This window comes from Moschus berezovskii, chromosome 10 (assembly GCF_049115385.1).
Source record: "Moschus berezovskii isolate FMDL1 chromosome 10, NW_MosBer_1.0, whole genome shotgun sequence".
NCBI classification, from domain to species: Eukaryota; Metazoa; Chordata; class Mammalia; order Artiodactyla; family Moschidae; genus Moschus; species Moschus berezovskii.
The window spans coordinates 12,751,690-12,772,907 of record NC_142469.1 but is presented as its reverse complement, the minus strand read 5'-3'; the positions used below and the strand labels follow the sequence as shown (position 1 = coordinate 12,772,907).

At 42.6% G+C, this 21,218-nt stretch overlaps 1 protein-coding gene across 1 annotated transcript in view; it reads left to right on the top strand.

Moving 5' to 3' along the window:
- The window catches only part of LMBRD1 (LMBR1 domain containing 1), a 151,453-nt gene that overhangs the window by 47,845 nt on the left and 82,390 nt on the right, over positions 1–21,218 (top strand). Inside the window, exons 4-5 of the mRNA XM_055433898.2 lie at positions 11,240–11,337; positions 14,051–14,118. Of these exons, the coding sequence (XP_055289873.1) occupies positions 11,240–11,337; positions 14,051–14,118 (166 nt within the window). The remainder of the gene's footprint in view (positions 1–11,239; positions 11,338–14,050; positions 14,119–21,218) is intronic.

Below are 21,218 nucleotides of genomic sequence, written 5' to 3'. Positions count from 1 at the left end.
TTCATGGGGTCGCAAAGAGTCAGACATGACTGAGCAACTAAACTGAACTGAACTGAGGAGTCTCTTTATGCTTTCTAGTTGTACTGTACTGAGAACTTTGATATCACCATGTTTTTAGTTTTTGCCAGTTTGGCAAATGTGAGATAATCATTCACTAATCTGCATTTCTCTTATTTGGAAATGAAGTTGCATATCTTTTAAGATTTATTGGCTTTTTTAGCTTTCTGCTTCAAGTGCCTTTTGGCAGTTGGGATGTGTTTTTGTTACCGATTTAAGATTTTTTTAAAATGTACTGTGAATAGTTTAATTTAGTGATTCTAAATATTTTCTTTTTCCCCACTAGAAGTATGCCGTGTGAGAGGAGGGAAGATGTGAACTCTGGTCCATGACCCTAGAATGATGCCTAGAGCATACTCATAGATGTTTGTTGAACTGAATGCATTTGTCAGGGGAGATAATCATATGAAGTTTGTTTAATATTTTTATCTTTCTAAGTGATGTGTTACATTAATAGGTTGTTCTTAAACCATCTTTGCATTCCTTGGATAATCCTAGATTAGTCATGGTGGTTGCTTTTTGGGTTTGTTTTTAGTTTTTTTTTTGCTAGATTTCATTTGCTGCCATCTTGTTTAGGATTCTTTTAAAGCTTGATTTAGGGGTGAAACTGGCCTGTGATTTTCCTTTATCGTTTTCTCATCAGGTTTGGATATGAAGACTCTGCTAGTATGCTAAAAGGAATCAAGAGGTGCCCTTTCTGTGTTTAGAGAGTGCCGTGAACCACATAGCACTACCATGTGGTTCTTTCGTCCCGTGATCTGTTTACATGTTACTGGTAACCAGGGAATGGATGTGAGCATGGCAGTTTGTACTAGTATTCCTTGTGACCCTTTCACAAAACTGTTACTCTTCACACCCTGCAGCAGAGCTCTGCTGTTTTTAGAATTCTTTATAGCCATATGGGAATACTTCCCGCAAGGATGGAAACAGTGGTTTCATCGAATTGTTGTTAATCGATATTGTTAATCACTTTGCCGGTAAGTTGTGTCCAACTCTTTTGAGACCTTATGGACCATAGCCTGCCAAACTCTTTCTGTCCATGGGATTTCCCAGGCAGGAATACTCCAGCGGGTTGCCATTTTCTTCTCCAGAGGATCTTCCTGACCTTTGGATAGAAGCTGCTGCTTCTGCATTGGCACACAGGTTGTTTACCACTGAGCTACCATAGAAGCCCTTTCATCAAATTAGGAGGCATGATTTATATCTGACCGTTAACAGACAAGTTTGGCCTTGGAGTACAGAATGAAGCAGGGCTAAGGCCAACAGTTTTCCATGAGAATGCAGTGGCACACACCCTCATGGCAAACACCCTCTTCCAACAACAAAAGACATGACTCTACACGTGGACATCACCAGATGGTCGACACCGAAATCAGATTGATTATATTCTTTGCAGCTGAAGACTGAGAAGCCCTATACAGGCAGCAAAAACAAGACCAGGAGCTGACTGTGGCTCAGATCATGAATTCCTTATTGCCAAATTCAGACTTAAATTGAGGAAAATCACTAGATCATTCAGATGTGACCTAAATCAAGTCATTGACAGTTACACAGTGGAAATGACAAATAGATTCAAGGGATTAGAACTGATAGACTGCCTGAAGGACCATGGACAGAGGTTCGCGACATTGTACAGGAGACAGGGATCAAGACCATCCCCAAGAAAAAGAGATGCAAAAAGGCAAAATGGTTGTCTGAGGAGGCCTTACAAATAGCTTAGAAAAGAGAAGTGAAAGGTAAAGGAGAAAAGGAAAGATGTACCCATTTGAATGCAGAGTTCCAAAGAATGAGAGATCAGAAAGCCTTCCTCAGTGAAAATGCAAAGAAATAGAGGAAAACAATAGAATGGGCAAGGCTACTAAGGGAACGTTTCATTCACAGATGGGCTCAATAAAGGACAGAAATGGTATGGACCTAATTGAAGCAGAAGATATTAAGAAGAGGTGGCAAGAATACACAGAAGAACTGTACAAAAGAGATCTTCATGACCCAGATAACCACGATGGTGTGATCCTTCACCTAGGGCCAAACATCCTACAATGCAAAGTCAAGTGGGTCTTAGGAAGCGTCACTACAAACAAAGCTAGTGGAAGTGATGGAATTCCCGGTGAGCTGTTTCAGATCCTGTAAGATGATGTTAAAGTGCTTCACTCAGTATGTCAGCAAATTTAGAAACTCAGCAGTGACCTTAGGACTGGAAAAGGTCAGTTTCATTCCAATCCCAAAGAAAGGCAGTGCCAAAGAATGACCAAACTACTGCACATTTGCACTCATGTCATATTCTAACAAAATTATGCTTAAACTTCTCCAAGCGAGGCTTCAACAGTATGTGAACTGAGAACTTCCAGATGTCCAAGCTGGATTTAGAAAAGGCAGAGAAACCAGAGTTAAATTGCTTGGATCATAGAAAAAAACAACAGAATTCCAGAAAAACTAATTCTGCTACATTGACTATACCAAAGCCTTTGACTGTGTGTATCACAATAAACTGTGGAAAATTCTGAAAGACATGGGAATACCAGACCACCTGACCTGCCTCCTGAGACTTCATGCAGATCAAGAAGGAACAATTAGAACCGGACACGGAACAATGGACTGGTTCAAAATTGGGAAAGGAGTACATCAAGGCTGTGTATTGTCACCTTGCTTATTTAACTTCTATGCAGAGTACATAATGTGAAATGTCAGGCTTAATGAAGCTCAAGCTGGAGTTAAGATTGCTGGGAGAAATATCAACAGCCTTAGATATGCAGATGACCCCACCCTTATGGCAGAAAGCAAAGAGGAACTAAAGAGCCTCTTGATGAAGGTGAAAGAGGAGAGTGAAAAAGCTGGCTTAAAACTCAGTGTTCGGAAAACTACAATCTTGGCATCCGGTCCCATCACTTCATGGGAAACAGATGGGGAAACAATGGAAACAGTGAGAGACTTTATTTTCTTGGGCTCCCAAATCAATGTAGATAGTGACTGCAGTCATGAAATTAAAAAACACTTGCTCCTTGGAAGAAAAGCTATGACCAACCTAGACAACATATTAAAAAGCAGAGACATTACTTTGCCAGCAAAGGTCTATTTAGTCAAAGCTGTGGTTGTTCCAATAGTCATGTATGAATGTGAGAACTGGACCATAAAGAAGGCTGAGCACTGAAGAATTGACACTTTTGACCTGTAGTATTGAAGAAAACTCCTATGAATTGTGGTGTTCAGAGTCCCTTGGACTGCAAGGGGATCAAACCAGTCAATCCTAAAGGAGATTATTCCTGAATATTCATTGGAAGGACTGATGCTGAAGCTGGAGCTCCAATACTTTGGTCACCTGATGTGAAGGACTGACTCATTTGAAAAGACCCTGATGCTGGGAAAGACAGAAGGCAGGAGGAGAAGTGGACAGTAGAAGTCGAGATGTTTGGATGGCATCACTGACTCAATGGACATGAGTTTGAGTAGGCTCTGGGAGATGGTGAAGGACAGGGCGGCCTGGCATGCTGCAGCCCATGGGGTTTCAAACATTTGCACACCACTGTGTTACTGAACAACAATAACAGATTTGGGTCTCTTTATTCCATTGAGTGATCAGGCAACAATACCTCCTATTTCAGCTGGAGTGCCTGGTGATTTTCAGGGGACGTATGTTTTGAACCTGTACTAGGTCGCCCATCACGACGCTGCCATGTTCAGGGGAACAGGGTCCTTGGGCTTCATCTACTGACCACTCCCAGACAGGACCACCAAGGACGTGACGGCTCAGGGGTGAATGTTTGGGTTACCCCATTTCTCCTGCAACATTCTGTGCTGCTGTATACAGATTGGAAATAAATGGCTTGAATGGTTGTTCAGTCTCACTTAAAGTAAGACTGGAGAGAGGTACCTGGGCTGGTGTAGCAACATTATGCAGGCCCTCTGCTTGCTTCCCTCTGCTTTCCGTCCTTAGTACCTGATTCCCGCCTTGAGACCACCACAGAGTCTAGAGACGTGGCTGCAGTCTAAGCTGTCATGTGTGCAATTCAGGCAGAAAGTCGAAGGAAGAACGACAAAAAGGAGAGTGAGCTGAAAGGAAAATGGGTGTTGTGCGTGCAGCTGGCAGTCTTGACCTCAGATTGCTTCAACTGGGCCAGAGGGATAATTTTAGAAGGCTTTTAGAGTTCCCAGAATATGTTAATACTTTGACCCTCTAAAACAAAAAGCTCTGTAATGATTTGTAATATTGACTGAGCTATTCTATGTTTCAGATTTCTCATTGGTAGTCAGGAGGAATAAAAAATGTCTAGAAACTCCGAAGCCTGATTTGTCGAAGTTAATTCTTATGTGAGTTATAGTTTAAAAATGCACCTTTCAAAAGATACATTGTTTGCTTTGTGTGTATTTAAAAAATCATAAGAATTATCATGTATTCTTTGCCACAGTATTTGTCTAGCTTTTTAAGAGATGATGGCTTTCTGTTCACTTGTTTTTGCTAGTTTTGTTTTAAAAAAATAACTTGTTTTATGAGTTTAATTTCTGCCAATTTCTGTAGACGTGAGGTTTAAAATTTCTTTTAGTGTGTTTTCTTTGATATTAGTGGAGCTATTAAACCAAAAGCTCTGTTCATCTTTTACTTGTGGGTAGGGACGGGGGAGCCTGGTGGGCTTCCGTCTGTGGGGTCACACAGAGTCAGACACGACTGAAGTGACTTAGCAGCAGCAGCAGCAGCAATCTTTTAACAAAATGGAGAAAGCAAGAGAATTCCAGAAAAACATCTATTTCTGCTTCATTGACTATGCCAAAGCCTTTGACTGTGTGGATCACAATAAACTGAGGAAAAAATCTGAAAGAGATGGGAATACCAGACCACCTGACCTGCCTCTTGAGAAACCTGTATGCAGGTCAGGAAGCAACACTTAGAACTGGACATGGAACAACAGACTGGTTCCAATAGGAAAAGGAGTATGTCAAGGTTGTATATTGTCACCCTGCTTATTTAACTTCTATGCAACGTACATCATGAGGAATGCTGGGCTGGAAGAAGCACAAGCTGGAATCAAGATTGCCGGGAAAAATATCAATAACCTCAGATATGCAGATGACACCACCCTCATGGCAGAAAGTGAAGAGGAACTCAAAAGCCTCTTTGTGGGTCCTTCCAGCGCCAGGTGTGGGATCCCCTCTCTCCCTTTTCCTTCTCCCGCCCCGTAGTGCTCCAAGAGGGAAGCCAGAGATTGAGGGGAGCCTCGGTCTCAGCAAGGGAGCCGCCCGGGATTAGCCTCTCCGGGGGTCTAGGTCCGAAGGAGCAAGCCCCAAAGAAGAGGTGAGCAGACCGCCCGCCCCACAGGCTCCCTCGTCCAGAGAGAGACACTCAGACGCAGCGGGGGTTCTGTCAAGGCAGTTCCCTTTTATTGGGGCAAGCGTGGGGTTTTTGAAAAAGGCTTTCCAATCACATTAAAGCATGTAAGGGGAGGTGTTCAGGAGCCAATCAGAATTTTTGTGGTTATCTGGGGCCGTGCCCTTCTGACATCCATCAGGCGCCATGTTGTTGTGAGCACATGTAAGGCACCCTATATATCCCCCTTTTTTATTTGTATTTTCATGGGGAGGAGCCATTGGGGGGCCACCCGCATGGCCTCGCCGGAGACTCAGTGACTGTGCCTGTCTTAGGTTGTCCCTCTCTGGGGATCTTACCCGTCATTGGCTACCCAGTCAAGCATAGGCTCTGGTGGCTTGAGACCTGGCTGAAGGTCATTTGGAGGGCTGGCTGGACTTAGGCTCTGTGGCGAAGGGCTTGGCCCTAGACCCACTGGGTATTGAGGTTCTTGGGCCCTTTGTGTCCTGGGCGAGTAGATTGCCTCGTTGGGGCAGCTGGAGTGTCCCCCACCTTAGACTTGTAGCCTAAAGGAGGCAGACGGTCGCCAGGGGTCTTTTGGGATTTTGGGTCTGTCCCCCGTATTTGAGCGAGGAGGATGGTCTTCACTTGTTCCCGGGAAATGGTCTGAATCCGCTCTTGTAGGAACTTTTGGAAAAGGTTGACAAGACAGGGTCCAACCGAAAGAAGTATAACAGTGATCATTATTGGTCCCAGGATGGAGAGCAGCCAGGGGGACTTATTAAACCAAGCCTCAAATCAGTTTTCCTGTGCCCCTCTTTCCTTCTTTCTCTTGGCCAATCCTTCTCTAACCTTAGCCATCAGTTCAGTTCAGTTCAGTTGCTCAGTCGTGTCCGACTCTCCGTGACCCCATGAATCACAGCACACCAGGCCTCCCTGTCCCTCACCAACTCTCGGAGTTCACTCAAACTCATGTCCACAGAGTCGGTGATGCCATCCAGCCATCTCATTCTCCGTCGTCCCCTTCTCCTCCCGCCCCCAACCTTTCGCAGCATCAGAGTCTTTTCCAGTGAGTCAACTCGTCGCATGAGGTGGCCAAAGTATTGGAGTTTCAGCTTTAGCATCAGTCCTTCCAATGAACATCCAGGATTGATCTCCTTGCAGTACAAGGGACTCTCGAGAGTCTTCTCCAACACCACAGTTCAAAACCATCAATTCTTCGGCGATAGCTTTCTTCACAGTCCAACTCTCACATCCATACATAACCACGGCAAAAACCATTGCCTAGACTAGACGGACCTTTGTTGGCAAAGTAATGTCTCTGCTTTTTAATATACTATCAAGGTTGGTCATGACTTTCCTTCCAAGGAGCAAGCGTCTTTTAATTTCATGGCTGCAATGAGCATCTGCAGTGTTTTTGGAGCCCAAAAAAATAAAGTCTGACACTGTTTCCACTGTTTTTCCATCTATTTCTCATGAAGTGATGGGACCAGATGCCTTGATCTTTGTTTTCTGAATGATACCTTAGCCATAGATTATTTTATTACTCCCGTGTGGTCAGCATAAAAGCAGCATTCTTCTCTTAGCGCAGCACATAGCCCCCGCTGTTGGAGGAACATCAAATCAAGCCCTCTTCTATTTTGGAGTACTGCCTCGGATAGGGATGTGAGGGATCTTTCTAGATGATTAATAGAGGTCTCTATTCTTTCTAGATCTTCATCGACGGCTGCCCTTAGGGAGGTCATGCCTGTTTGTTGATTGACCAGGGAGGCTATGCCGGTCCCGGCCCCAGTTACTCCCAAGCTGAACAGAGTGGCAATAGTTAGTGCAGTGATGGCCTCTCTGTTACTTCTCCCGCCTGTACCTCTACTCCAATGAGAATACATGGTTTCTTCGGAGTGGTAGAGGATGCGGGGAATCACAGTCACTAGGATGCACAACTCTTTAGAGACGTTGAAGACTGTGGTTGAGAGGCACGGGGCGAGGCCCGTCTCGGTGCACACCCACCACCCGCCGTCTTTCGGGACAAGCCATTTTGAGCCATCATTCCAACTAGGGGAGCTACTTACAGAGGCGCATAAACCTTGTCTATCCCATGGCACCCTTCCTAGGCCGGTCCAGCAGCTGCACACATGCTGCAGGGTCAGGCCGACTTTGCGGTCCCCCTACGAACACTGAGAGGGGCTTGTATCAGATGATATATCATAGATGATGTTTAGTCCTATAGCTTCATAAAATGGTGGATTTATATCATAACATAACCAGCATGAGTCTGTGAGGTTAGGGTTGGTAGCATTAAGGGTCTCATACATAGTGCGCACCAGCTTCCACAAGGGGTCCTCGGAGGCCTGTGACCTTTGGGGTTGGGAAGGACTCCTAGCAGGTGTTTCCACCCTGGGCGGTCAGGTGGATCTGGTGACCTCCCCGAGGCTTTGGGGTCTTGTAGTCTTATTGGAGGTGCCCTTGTCACCTGGGCTCTTGGTAGGGGCGGGAGTCGCTAATACCTTATTTGGACCTATAGGAGCTGTATTGTTCTGTGCTTCCTTGATAACATGTTTAATGGTTAAGAATCTACCTGGGTAAGGGCCGGGCCAATTCATGTGAAGCTGAAAACCCCAAGTTAACCCAGATTTCCAGTGCTTTTCTGCTTTAGCCTGTTCCTGGTTAAACTGTACTCGCACCTGGGGTACCCTGTATCCGGGGTCAGAGATGGTGAATTTAACTAAATCTCTGTTTCTGACATTCCGTTTTCAGGGCCCATCACAAGAGGTCACACAACTCCAGTCCTTGCAATAAAAACTTTCCATGCCACCGCAGGTTTCCCAGTTACTTCGTATGTTGCCAGGACAAGCCCAGAACCCTACCGTCCATTTCCCTTTGACCCTAACTGATGCGTCCCGGCTACGGTTGTTACCTCCTATCCCCTGTCTGGATGCGAAGAGTTCCCTGATGTCAAAATACAAATCTGGCCACCATGTGAAGAGTGGGGCTGTGTGGGTAGTCTCGTTAAGTGTTTTACCTGTCTGCCCATCAGTCAGGATCCATTTCTCTTCCCAAGGTTTATGAGGATTGGCTCTTGCGTGGTCTCCTCTCCAGTCATTGAGCAGGGTCAGGACCAGTAGCCATCTCACCATCATTATTCAGATTTAGCAATGGGTGGTAATAGGGTTTGGGGGATAATGAGTTTAGTAGGAGTAAAATTGCTTTTAAGTATATGAGTATGTTGGAGTAGAAGGCTGGGAATGTCTGTCTCGGGCGAAGGGGATATAGGCAAGAATCAAAGTGAAGAAGCCTATTTGGGTATCAATGTAGGGGAGGAAGGTGCCTTGTAACCAGAAATTGGTAATTGCTTGAGTAGAGGAGATAAAGTCTGTGATAGGAGTTGCCAACTGGAGCAAGTCTGTCAGGAGACATTACTTTGCCGACCAAGGTCCGTCTAGTCAAGGCAATGGTTTTTCCCGTGGTCATGTATGGATGTGAGAGTTGGACTGTGAAGAAAGCTGATCGCCGAAGAATCGATGCTTTTGAACTGTGGTGTTGGAGAAGACTCTTGAGAGTCCCTTATACTGCAAGGAGATCCAACCAGTCCATTCTAAAGGAGATCAATCCTGGATGTTCATTGGAGGGACTGATGCTAAAGCTGAAACTCCAATACTTTGGCCACCTCATGAGACGAGTTGACTCACTGGAAAAGACTCTGATGCTGGGAAAGGTTGGGGGCGGGAGGAGAAGGGGACGACGGAGAATGAGATGGCTGGATGGCATCACCGACTCTGTGGACATGAGTTTGAGTGTACTCCGGGAGTTGGTGATGGACAGGGAGGCCTGGCGTGCTGTGATTCATGGGGTCGCGGAGAGTCGGACACGACTGAGCGACTGAACTGAACTGAACTGAACTGAACTGATAGTACTTTCCCTTTTATGTTTAATTTTTTGAAGCTTTTTGTTGTTCAGTTGCTCAGTTCTGTCTGACTCTTTGCCACCCTGTGGACTGCAGCACGCCAGGCCTCCCTGTCCTTCATCATCTCCTGGAGCTTCCTCAGACTCACGTCCATTGAGTCACTGATGCCATTCAACCATCTCATCCTCTGTCATCCCCTTCTCCTGCAGTCTTTCCCAGCATCAGGGTCTTTTCCAGTGAGTTGGCTCTTTGCATCAGGTGATCAAATATTGGAGCTTCAACATCAGTCCTTCCAGTGAATATTCAGGACTGATTTCCTTTAGGATTGACTGGTTTGATCTCCTTGCAGTCCACAGGACTCTCAAGAGTCCTCTCTGACACCACAGTTCAAAAGTATCAGCTCAGCCTTCTTTATGGTCCAACCAGTATTTGGTACTTTTTTGGATACTTGTTTATTTCCACTGGCTCTTACATTCGTAATAAAAATGTTAATTTTGGCTACTCTCTGGTTTATAGTAGAAACATCAGTATTCATTTACTGTTCTTTTTAATTTATTACAATATTAAGAGGCTGCATAGATTTCACAAAGTATCTGTAGTGCCAAAATTCAGTATGCTGACAGTCATGTTGTGATTGGGCAGTATAAATTAACTCTGACCTTTTTATCAGTTATTTAGAGTCTGGTTTGTTCTGAGTTTTTTTTAAACTATGTTGCATTTAGTGGGGGCTGTTTCATAAGTGACTTTCAGAGAAATGAAACAGTGCTAGCTAGTATTTAGATCATGTTTAAAAATTCTGTAATTTATACAGTCATTCTTCCCAAGAGAATGAGTAATTTAGCTTTATTATACATTACTAACAATACTTTTAATTTGTTAGTAATTAATAGTAACTACTTTTAATTTGTTAGTAATTAAAAGTAACTACTTCTAATTTGTTAGTAATTTAAGTATTATATATTATTAACCTTTAGTAACGCTTTTTTGGATAAAGGATTATAATGATTCTCATCCTGTGGTTCCTTTATATAATTGCATAGTCACTATTTCCCATGAAATAGTGTCTGAAAATAAATAAATACACAGATTTCTTAGGTTTCTTGAGTCTGAAAAATCTTTTATGTTGTTTTTATTTTAAATACTGTATCTATAGCTGTTGAAATTTCAAGTTCTATGTTTAATTAAAAACGATACTTTGATTGACTACTGGTTGAAAGTATCTTGAATCTAATGTTATTTTAAAGCAGATAAATAGAAGTTCATATCAGTTAACTTTGATTTTACCGTTTCTTACATTTTCTCTATCCTGACTTTTTTTATGAGATCAGTTTCATAGCATTGTATATTTTAAACTTTGTTGCTCAGCCTCTGGGTCGTGTCCAACTCATCATGATGCCATGGACTGCAGCATGCCAGGCTTCCCTGTCCTTCGTCATCTGGAGTTTGCTCAGATTCCTGCTCATTGAGTGGATGATAATGGCTAACCATCTCTTCCTCTGCCCCTCTATTCTCCTTTTAGACATAGATTGGGGAAATTATTTGTAACAAGGATCATATCAGTTACAGCTGTTTCTTTACTTGAGTGACTGGCAAATGTGTCAGCTGTACTTAGTATTAAGTTGTAAAGATTATAGAAGTTAAAGTTTATTTACATAAGATCGTTCACAGAAAGTTCTTAGTACTGTGATATGTACATCGTAAGACCTGAGATGTTAGAGGCCTCAATTTATTGACACATTTAGTAACATGATTGTTGCTAAAACTTGCCCCAAAGTTAACTTCAATTATGATTTGCGATGTGATAATAATGGTGTTGGTTTCTTGAAACAGGGGTCAGAAAAGGTCGACTTGGATATTACACATACATATCAAGTTGCAGGTCTAGGAGTCAGATAGGGGAGTGAATTTGGGGTGTGTACCTATATGTTTGAAACATTTGTTAAGTTCATGTGTTTTTATTATATCTCATCTCATTCTTTCTGCAGCCTTATATTCTGTTATATTATTCTGTGTTTTCTTCTGGATCCCTTTTGTCTACTTCTACTATGAAGAAAAGGATGATGATGATACTGGTAAATGCACTGTAAGTACCTTTATTTTAGAGGTCTCAATTTAGGTGGGATGGGATTATTTCCTCCTGTTTTCAAATAATGTGACTTTGAATTTATTCTTGAGCAGTGTTGTCTAGTAGAAATATAATGTAATCCTCATGTGAATTTAAAATTTCCTAGTAGCCACAATAAAATAAGTAGAAAGAAAATTTAAAATTATTTTTCATGACCCATTGTATTTAATATATGTTTGAAGTATTATATCAGATAGTCAAAAACATTATTAATGAGACGTTACTTTTTTTCACATTGTGTGAAATTCACAGTGCATTTTACATCTGCAGCACTTGCCAGTTCTAACTAACTGTATTCCAGCGTCCAGGAGTCACAGGGTACTTGTGACTGTTGCTCTTGAGCAGTTCTGCACCTGGGCCAGCAGACGTATTTCTGTATGAGGCCTTTATACAGTGAGCGTGATGTGAGGTAGGAGGGGCCATGTGCGGTTTGCTGACCCGTGTTCTAGGACAGAAAGAGGGACGCGCAGACTGTCCTTACCAATCCCACAGTAATACAGAAACCTGGTCAGTAGAGCACACGTGCATGTCTAAACCTGCAGACCAAGGTCACAAGTCTTGGTGTGAAAATCTTCACTGAAACCTTAGCAGGTAGAATTCAGGAGTATCTTAGAAGCACATTAATATAGTATATAACTGAGTTGGGCCTGTCTCTGGAGTGCATTGGTGGTTTAGAACCAGCACTTCTATTAATACGCAGTAATTTAATAGGTCCTAGAAGAAATTGTCGGAGAAGGCAATGGCAAGCCACTCCAGTACTCTTGCCTAGAAAATCCCATGGATGGAGGAGCCTGGTAGGCTGCAGTCCATGGAGTCGCTAAGGGTCGGACATGACTGAGCGACTTCGCTTTCACTTTTCACTTTCCACTTTCACACATTGGAGAAGGAAATGGCAACCCACTCCAGTGTTCTTGCCTGGAGAATCCCAGGGAGGGGAGCCTGGTGGGCTTCCGTCTATGGAGTCACACAGAGTCAGACACGACTGAAGTGACTTAGCAGCAGCAGCAGCAGAAGAAGAAATTGTATGTTGAAAGGTATTTGCCAAAATTGAACACTTTATTTCTAATTTAAGGGAAAAACAGCATAAAAAGAATAAATTTATTTTGTCTTTTTACTGAGTTACAGGAATTTGTTTTATAACTTGTTTTTGGTTTGTAACATTTAAATACATAAGCAGATATACTCACTCAAAAGCCAGCATTAGGTATAGCTGTGCTTATTAAAACTTTACAGCATTTGCATTAAGATCATTAGCAAAGAACATCAGCAGTATTTTAAATGATTCCCAGAGTGGTAGTCAGTGCAATTTGTTAGAGGAAAAATGTTTAAATATTTATAAAGAAAGTTGAATTATTATCTGCAGATACTGTGTGATTCTGTATTTGAAACCCAGGGTGTGTAAGGTAGAGTGGCTAGTCACGGATTTGCTGTTGAGAACGGGGTGAGCAGGTGCTTCCTCTCTCCACTGCTTCTCAAGTGCATCTTCCCCATCCCCTGTGGTTGACCCTCCTTAACTTTACCTCAGGTATTTTCCTAAAGACTGTCTCAACTCCTTTGTGAATAAGAATTTATCATATGAAGTGTAAAGTTAAATCTTAAAAGGTGATTATTTTAGAGATTTCATTAGGCTGAGAGACAAGTCATGTTTTCTTTTCTCACTGATGTAGCTTTTCCTTTGAGATTAACTTTTCTTTCCATATATTTAGAGTGTCTAGTTCGTGTTTTTGTTAAACTTTGGCTTACATAATGGGTACCAAGCAAAGCACAGACTTTAAAGAGCTGAGTTCTTGGTTTCAAGTCCTTGTTTAATCCCTTGGCACCTATGTGACATATGGTAAATTATTTAACCTCTGGGCGACAGTTTCCTTATCTCTGAAGCAGGGATGGGAATGCCTATCTGAGGGGTGTTGTAAGTATGAAGTGAGTTTAACGTATGTACAGTTCTTAGAAACAGTCCTGGCATGGCATGTGCTTTATGTATGTGTATGCATATTTATAAAACAAATTTTTATAAGTATATTTTTTATATATTATATATATATCCAAACATATATAAATTAAGTATTATAATTGTTGTTTAATTATTACTTAACCCATTTTGATGAATTGGGGTATGGGCATTGTAGATTCTGATTGTTCCCTAATTTGAGGAATATTTTATTAAATATTCTGGTACTTATTAAAGTAAATTAACTACTGTTAAGTCTCCCAAAAAGAATTAATTATATTTTAGATGTACTGCCTTTTCATGAGATCTAATCATTGAAAAGATTTTTAAAATATAGTATGGGCTTCCCTGGTGGCTCAGAGGTTAAAGCGTCTGCCTCCAATGCGGGAGACCCGGGTTCGATCCCTGGGTTGGGAAGATCCCCTGGAGAAGGAAATGGTAACCCACTCCAGTATTCTTGCCTGGAGAATCCCATGGACAGAGAAGCCTGGTAGGCTACAGTCCATGGGGTCGCAAAGAGTCGGACACGACTGAGCAACTGAACGGAACGGAACGGAAAGATACTAAGATGTGTTGTATACATTGTTTTTCAATAAAGAGGAACTTTGCACAGTTGAATATAAATGTACATTGGACATGAAAGTACTGTTACACTGTAGCAAGAATACTTTATATTTTAAAAGTTTTACTAAATGGAATGTTTTTTTCTCCTTTGACATCTAGCAAGTTAAAATGGCACTCAAGTATACTTTGGGATTTGTTGTGATTTGTGCACTTCTTCTTTTAGTTGGGTAAGTTTTGATTTTTCTTTTCCTGAAAATGGAAACAGCATTCTTTTAATGATAATAGTAATAAGGGCTCATTAATAAAGGTCCAAGAAAGAAAATCAAGAACAGACTACCTTTTATATCACCAACAGTCAATAACCACTATATTGTTCTATCTAGATATTTTTTAATGTGTTCAAATATATGCGGAAAGCCCCTTCTCCCATATACACTCCGTGTTGTAATTTTACACAGATGTGATTCCTTTTTATGTGATTTTTGGTAATCAGTGGTTGGCATATTGCAGGCATCTCTTCAGGATAGACGCATAATTTTTGTGTGTATTGCATTCACTTCTTCAGTTCAGTTCAGTCGCTCAGTCGTGTCCCTCCTTAGGATGTAACAATTTATTGGCTGGTCTTCTAGTGATGGCTACTTGGACATTTATGATGTTTGCAGTTTTTCCATTTTTGTAAACAACACTGATGAAAAATCCTTGTCTGTACCTCTTTTCAGATTTGATGCATCATTCTTTAAAACTTTGAATTAGTCTTTGTCAACAAGTTCTTTCTTTTTTCCTTTCTGTGTGTCTCTTCTTTTTTCTCCCTGCTTCCCTCCTTCAGTCTCTTTCCCTCTCTTTCTTCGCCATGCTGGGCAGCTTGTGGCCTTTTAGTACCCCGATCAGGGATCAAACCCAGGTCCTCAGCATGACAGTGTGGAATCCTAATCATTGGACCACCAGGGAATTTCTAATGAGTTCTTTCTTAATTATTTTTCCATACATTTTTATAAACTTATATCAGTAAGTTTTTGTATATTTTTTAATACATTAAAAATTTTCATTTTAGAAAACATTTGTCCCTCTTAATGGAATACATTTATTGTTGTTAAAATAGATCTTGATTTTTTTTTTTCCAGCAGCATTCTTAAGCTTCTTCATTTATTCAACTTTAAACACTTAATAGTCTTTCCTGGTGACTCAGACAGTGAAGAATCTGCCTGTAATGTGGGAGACCTCGGTTCGATCACTGGGTTGGGAAGATCTGTGGAGAATGGCAACCCACTCCAGTATCCTTGCCTGGAGAGTCCCACAGACAGAGGAGCCTGGTGGGCTACAGTCTATGGGGTTGCAAAAAGTCAGACACGACTGAGCGACTAACACACACACACAAACACCTAAGTGTGCCAAAGAGCCTGTGCGTGTGCATGTGTCACTGCTGGGCTAAAAAAGAAGGCCTGCCTCTCCTTAGTCCAGTGTGGGCGTGATCACAATAATCAGTATGACTCCAAGTACAGCCAGAACCAAGCAAACAGAAAGGATTCAGAGATGATAAATGGGCTTTAAAAATTAAAGTGAGACAGCATAAAACCTCAGTTCCTGAAGACCAATGAAATATAAAAAGCATGCATTTGCTGTAGAAGCAGTAATGAAATAATTTCTGTGAGGGAAATTTATTTTAAGATCCCCAGGATAAACAGTGAGATGGGAATCAACTAAAAACCTTAGAACCGAAGATTTCAAACTTCTGTCTGTTTGTGCCTGTATGCTGCCCAGCTCATTCCCCAAAAGTAACCAGAATCAGATTGCTACCGACGTAAGACTCCTAAGATGTGTCATTTGTCATGTTGGTTTCTGCAGAAGCTGCATCTTGTGAAGTAGTCTTTAAAAATAAAAATGAAAAAAAAACCAAAGAGTACCATAAGAAGCCACTTTCTCCTTCCCACTGTAATTTTGCTTTGATTTGCTCTCTAAAGATTTAAGAAAAAGCAGAATCATTAGTCTCAGATTCCTGAATTAATGTGACCTCACTCCATGGCTGATGTGGCCAAGGTAGATGCTTTTGTACAGTTAGAACAGAAGGATTTTATATCAGCAGGACTTTAGGGCTCTGGCTCCACTGTGCTTACTGTAAGGTACATTGATGACAGGGTGGAGGTTGGAGAAAGAGGTGGAAATGTCCATCACAGGGTAGCAGGACACGTAGCAGGACCCTAGGTAGACTTGAAGGAACCAATTCCATTCTGGCAGGGGAAACCGACATAATTAACTTTCACACTTGCAAAATTAGCACTCTGAATTCAGGAATAAGAGGCACTGGGTTATAGATACAATTCCATCTGTAGATACTAACTTTAAATTTAGAGAAGAAAAACACTTAGTGAATTAGTATTATGGATTGGGGTTTCTAAAGTGATTCCTAAATCCACCTGTGATATAATTAACTGTGTATCTTGTGTGATCACGCCATCGTGATTATCTTCATCGAGAAGATCTTTTTTGTACAGTTCTGTGTATTCTTGCCACCTCTTCTTAATATCTTCTGCTTCTGTTAGGTCCATACCATTTCTGTCCTTTATCGAGCCCACCTTTCATGAAATGTTCCCTTGGTATCTCTAATTTTCTTTAAGAGCTCTCTTGTCTTTCCTATTCTGTTGTTTTCCTCTATTTCTTTGCATTGATCGCTGAGGAAGGCTTTCTTATCTCTCCTTGCTATTCTTTGGAACTCTGCATTCAGATGCTTATATCTTTCCTTTTCTCCTTTGCTTTTCGCTTCTCTTCTTTTCACAGCTATTTGCAAGGCCTCCTCAGACAGCCATTTTGCTTTTTTGCATTTCTTTTCCATGGGGATGGTCTTGGTCCCTGTCTCCTGTACAATGTCACGAACCTCCGTCCAGAGTTCATCAGGCACTCTATCTATCAGATCTAGTCCCTTAAATCTATTTCTTACTTCCACTGTATAATCATAAGGGATTTGATTTAGGTCATATCTGAAAGGTCTAGTGGTTTTCCCTACTTTCTTCAATTTAAGTCTGAATTTGGCAATAAGGAGTTCATGATCTGAGCCACAGTCAGCTCCTGGTCTTGTTTTTGCTGACTGTATAGAGCTTCTCCATCTTTGGCTGCAAAGAATGTAATCAATCTGATTTTGGTGTTGACCACCTGGTGATGTCCATGTGTACAGTCTTCTCTTGTGTTGTTGGAAGAGGGTGTTTGCTATGACCAGTGCATTCTCTTGGCAAAACTCTATTAGCCTTTGCCCTGCTTCATTCCGTGCTCCAAGGCCAAATTTACCTGTTACTCCAGGTGTTTCTTGACTTCCCACTTTTGCATTTCAGTCCCCTATAATGAAAAGGACATCTTTTTTGGGTGTTAGTTCTAAAAGGTCTTGTAGGTCTTCATAGAACCGTTCAACTTCGGCTTCTTCAGCATTACTGGTTGGGGCATAGACTTGGATTACCGTAATACTGAATGGTTTGCCTTGGAAACGAACAGAGAGCATTCTGTCGTTTTTGAGATTGCATCCAAGTACTGCATTTCGGACTCTTTTGTTGACCATGATGGCTACTCCATTTCTTCTAAGGGATCCCTGCCCAGAGTAGTAGATATAATGGTCATCTGCGTTAAATTCACCCATTCCAGTCCATTTTAGTTCACTGATTCCTAGAATGTCCACGTTCACTCTTGTCATCTCCTGTTTGACCACTTCCAATTTGCCTTGATTCATGGACCTAACATTCCGCGTGATCACTCACCTGGAGCCAGACATCTTGGAATGTGAAGTCAAGTGGGCCTTAGAAAGCATCACTACAAACAAAGCTAGTGGGGGTGATGGAATTCCAGTTGAGCTATTTCAAATCCTGAAAGATGATGCTGTGAAAGTGCTGCACTCAATATGCCAGCAAATTTGGAAAACTCAGCAGTGGCCACAGGACTGGAAAAGGTCAGTCTTCATTCCAATCCCAAAGAGAGGGAATGCCAAAGAATGCTCAAACTACCGCACAATTGCACTCATCTCACACGCTAGTAAAGTCATGCTCAAAATTCTCCAAGCCAGGCTTCAGCAATATGTGAACCGTGAACTTCCAAATGTTCAAGCAGGTTTTAGAAAAGGCAGAGGCACCAGAGATCTAATAGCCAACATCCGCTGGATCATGGAGAAAGCAAGAAAGTTCAAGAAAAACATCTATTTCTGCTTCATTGACTATGCCAAGGCCTTTGACTGTGTGGATCACAATAAAAGGTGGAAAATTCTGAAAGAGATGGGAATACCAGACCACCTGACCTGCCTCTTAAACCTGTATGCAGGTCAGGAAGCAACAGTTAGAACTGGTCATGGAACAACAGACTGGTTCCAAATAGGAAAAGGAGTATGTCAAGGTTGTATATTGTCACCCTGCTTCTTTAACTTCTATGCAGAGTACATCATGAGGAACGCTGGGCTGCAAGAAGCACAAGCTGGAATCAAGATTGCTGGGAGAAATATCAATAACCTCAGATATGCATATGACACCACCCTTATGGCAGAAAGTGAAGAGGAACTCAAAAGCCTCTTGATGAAAGTGAAAGAGGAGAGTGAAAAGTTTGGCTTGAAGCTCAACATTCAGAAAACGAAGTCATGGCATCTGGTCCCATCACTTCATGGAAAATAGATGGGGAAACAGTGTCAGACTTTATTTTTTTGGGCTCCAAAATCACTGCAGATGCTAATTCCAGCCATGAAATTAAAAGATGCTTACTCCTTGGAAGGAAAGTTATGACCAACCTAGATGGCATATTAAAAAGCAGAGACATTACTTTGCCAACCACGGTCCGTCTAGTCAAGGATATGGTTTTTCCCGTTGTCATGTATGGATGTGAGAGTTGGACTGTGAAGAAAGCTGATCGTCGAAGAATTGATGCTTTTGAACTGTGGTGCTGGAGATGACTCTTGAGAGTCCCTTGGACTGCAAGGAGGTCCAACCAGTCCATTCTAGAGGAGATCAATCGTGGGTGTTTATTGGAAGGACTGATGCTAAAGCTGAAACTCCAATACTTTGGCCACCTCATGCGACGAGTTGACTCACTGGAAAAGGGTCTGATGCTAGGAGGGATTGGGGGCGGGAGGAGACGGGGACGACAGAGAATGAGATGGCTGGATGGCATCACCAACTCGATGGACATGAGTTTGAGTGAACTCTGGGAGCTGGTGATGGACAGGGAGGCCTGGCGTGCTGTGATTCGTGGGGTCGCAAGGAGTCAGACACGACTGAGGGACTGAACTGAACTGATCTTGTGTGATAAGTTTATCATTAGCTGTGATAAGATGTCTACCATAGCCCTGGCTCAGAGGTGGTCTTTAGTTTCACAGAGTCCGTCTACCCAAAGTCATGTCACTGACTGTCACTGTTAAATCTGTTGCTTGCAGAAGCCCCAGAGTTCTGTGTTTGCCGAGTAGAGTCCTCACCATTTAAGCTCTTCCTACATACAGGACATGCATCATGCAGTTCTAACCACAAAACAATGCAGCTGTTGTCAAAGTAGTGGTTTCAGGGTAACTGTCACACTTCCTTCTCATCTGTGTAATCCTCTTTGCATACTGGACACTGTGAGCCCTTACCAACTTGTTGCTGTGTTATTGTCACTGTTGGAAGAGATGTGACCTTTTCCTTGTCAGCTGGGAGAGGCCCTGTGTTTTCCAGTTGTTGAAATGATGTGTTCTAGTGGTTTTGTTATTTATTTTAGCTCTTAAATATATTTGAAAAGTCATTTTTGGCTTTTTAAATCAAGCCAGATCTAGTTATGTGAATTTGCTTTGTCAGTGTGGGGGTCCCTTATCTGTAAATCTAAAACAGCTAGAATAGAGATCAGCAAACTTTTCCTAAAGAGTAGATAGTATTTCGGGTTAGGGGCCAAGTAGCCCATGTAACTCTGCTTGGCTCTGCTCCTGTAACTCTACAGTAAGTCACAGACAGTGCATAAACCAAGGGGTATGAATGAGCGCCAGCGAGACTTTTATTTACACACACGAGCCCTCAGTAGTTTGCTAGCTCCTTATCTTGAACGTGGCTGAGAACCATCAGTGAAATCACAAATCTTCATAGTAGCCAGGGTATCTTTCCCAGACAAAACAGGTTCTGAAGTTTCTTCTGCAATTTATTGGTTCTTTGCAGGGGGTTAGGAGAGCAGAGAAAGAAAGGAAAGACTAGGCCTTGTTGGGGGTGTGACCCTGTGAGAAGGCAGGGTGAGGAGACGCTTGGAGGAGGTAGGGAGCCCAGCTGTGCGTGCCTGTGAGGGGAGGGCAGTGCAGTGTTCTCTACCCAGAGGAAAGGTTGGTGAGCCCGGGGCGGGAGTGCTTCTGGTTCCTTCAGGACCAAGCGAGGGCAGTGGGGGGCTGGAATGGAGGGGCTGGGCCCAGCCACAGTGCAGAGGATGGGTTGGAGCTGCCTGAGTAGGGCCTGGAGGCATTGGCAGGACTCTGCTGTTCATCCTCAGGGAGTGGGGAGTTGCTGAGGGCATTTGCTCAGGGAGTGACATTTTGCAGAGATCCGTGGATGGTGTGTTGAGAGTTGACTTTGTGGTGGTCAGGCTAGAAATTTGAGGTCTGTTAGGAGCTCTTGCTCACCCAGACCAGACAGGATGGTTGCAGGAGTGAGGAGATCCTGCCTGTGGTTTGGAGAGAGAGCTGGCAGGGGTTTCTGACAGGGCAGGCATGGAGGGTATGAGAGGAGGAGGAAAGGAAGATAGATGCTCCTGGAGTTAGCCCAACCGCAGACTTCAAGGGGCACTCCTCTCACCTTTGAAACCAAATGCAAGCTGTTTAGTGAGGGTTCCTAAAACCACTCTCAGTTTTGGTAATTCTCTAGAAGGATTCACAGAACTCACTGAAAAAAATTATAGCCATGGCTACCAAGGGCTTCGCTAGTGGCTCAGAAGGTGAAGCGTCTGGCTACAATGTAGGAGACCCAGGTTTGATCCCTGGGTCGGGAAGATCCCCTGGAGGAGGGCATGGCAACCCACTCCAGTATTCTTGCCTGGGAAATCCCATGGATAGAGGAACCTGCTAGGCTACAGTCCTTGGGGTCACAAAGTCGGACATGACTGAGTGACTTCACTTCACTTACCATTTATTACAGGTAAAGAAGACAGATTAAAATCAGTCTTTTAAGAGATACATAGGACAGAGTCTTGGAGGATTCCAGATATGAGGTGACTGTTGTCCTCTGGATACACTCCCCTCTGGCTTCCATGTGTGACAACACGTGTGGAGTACAGATGGTTTAGTGGTTTGCTCAGAAACCTTTCCTAAACTGAAATGGCATAAAGGGAAGGAACAGTTCCCTGAGGACCCACCTTGCTCAGGGAG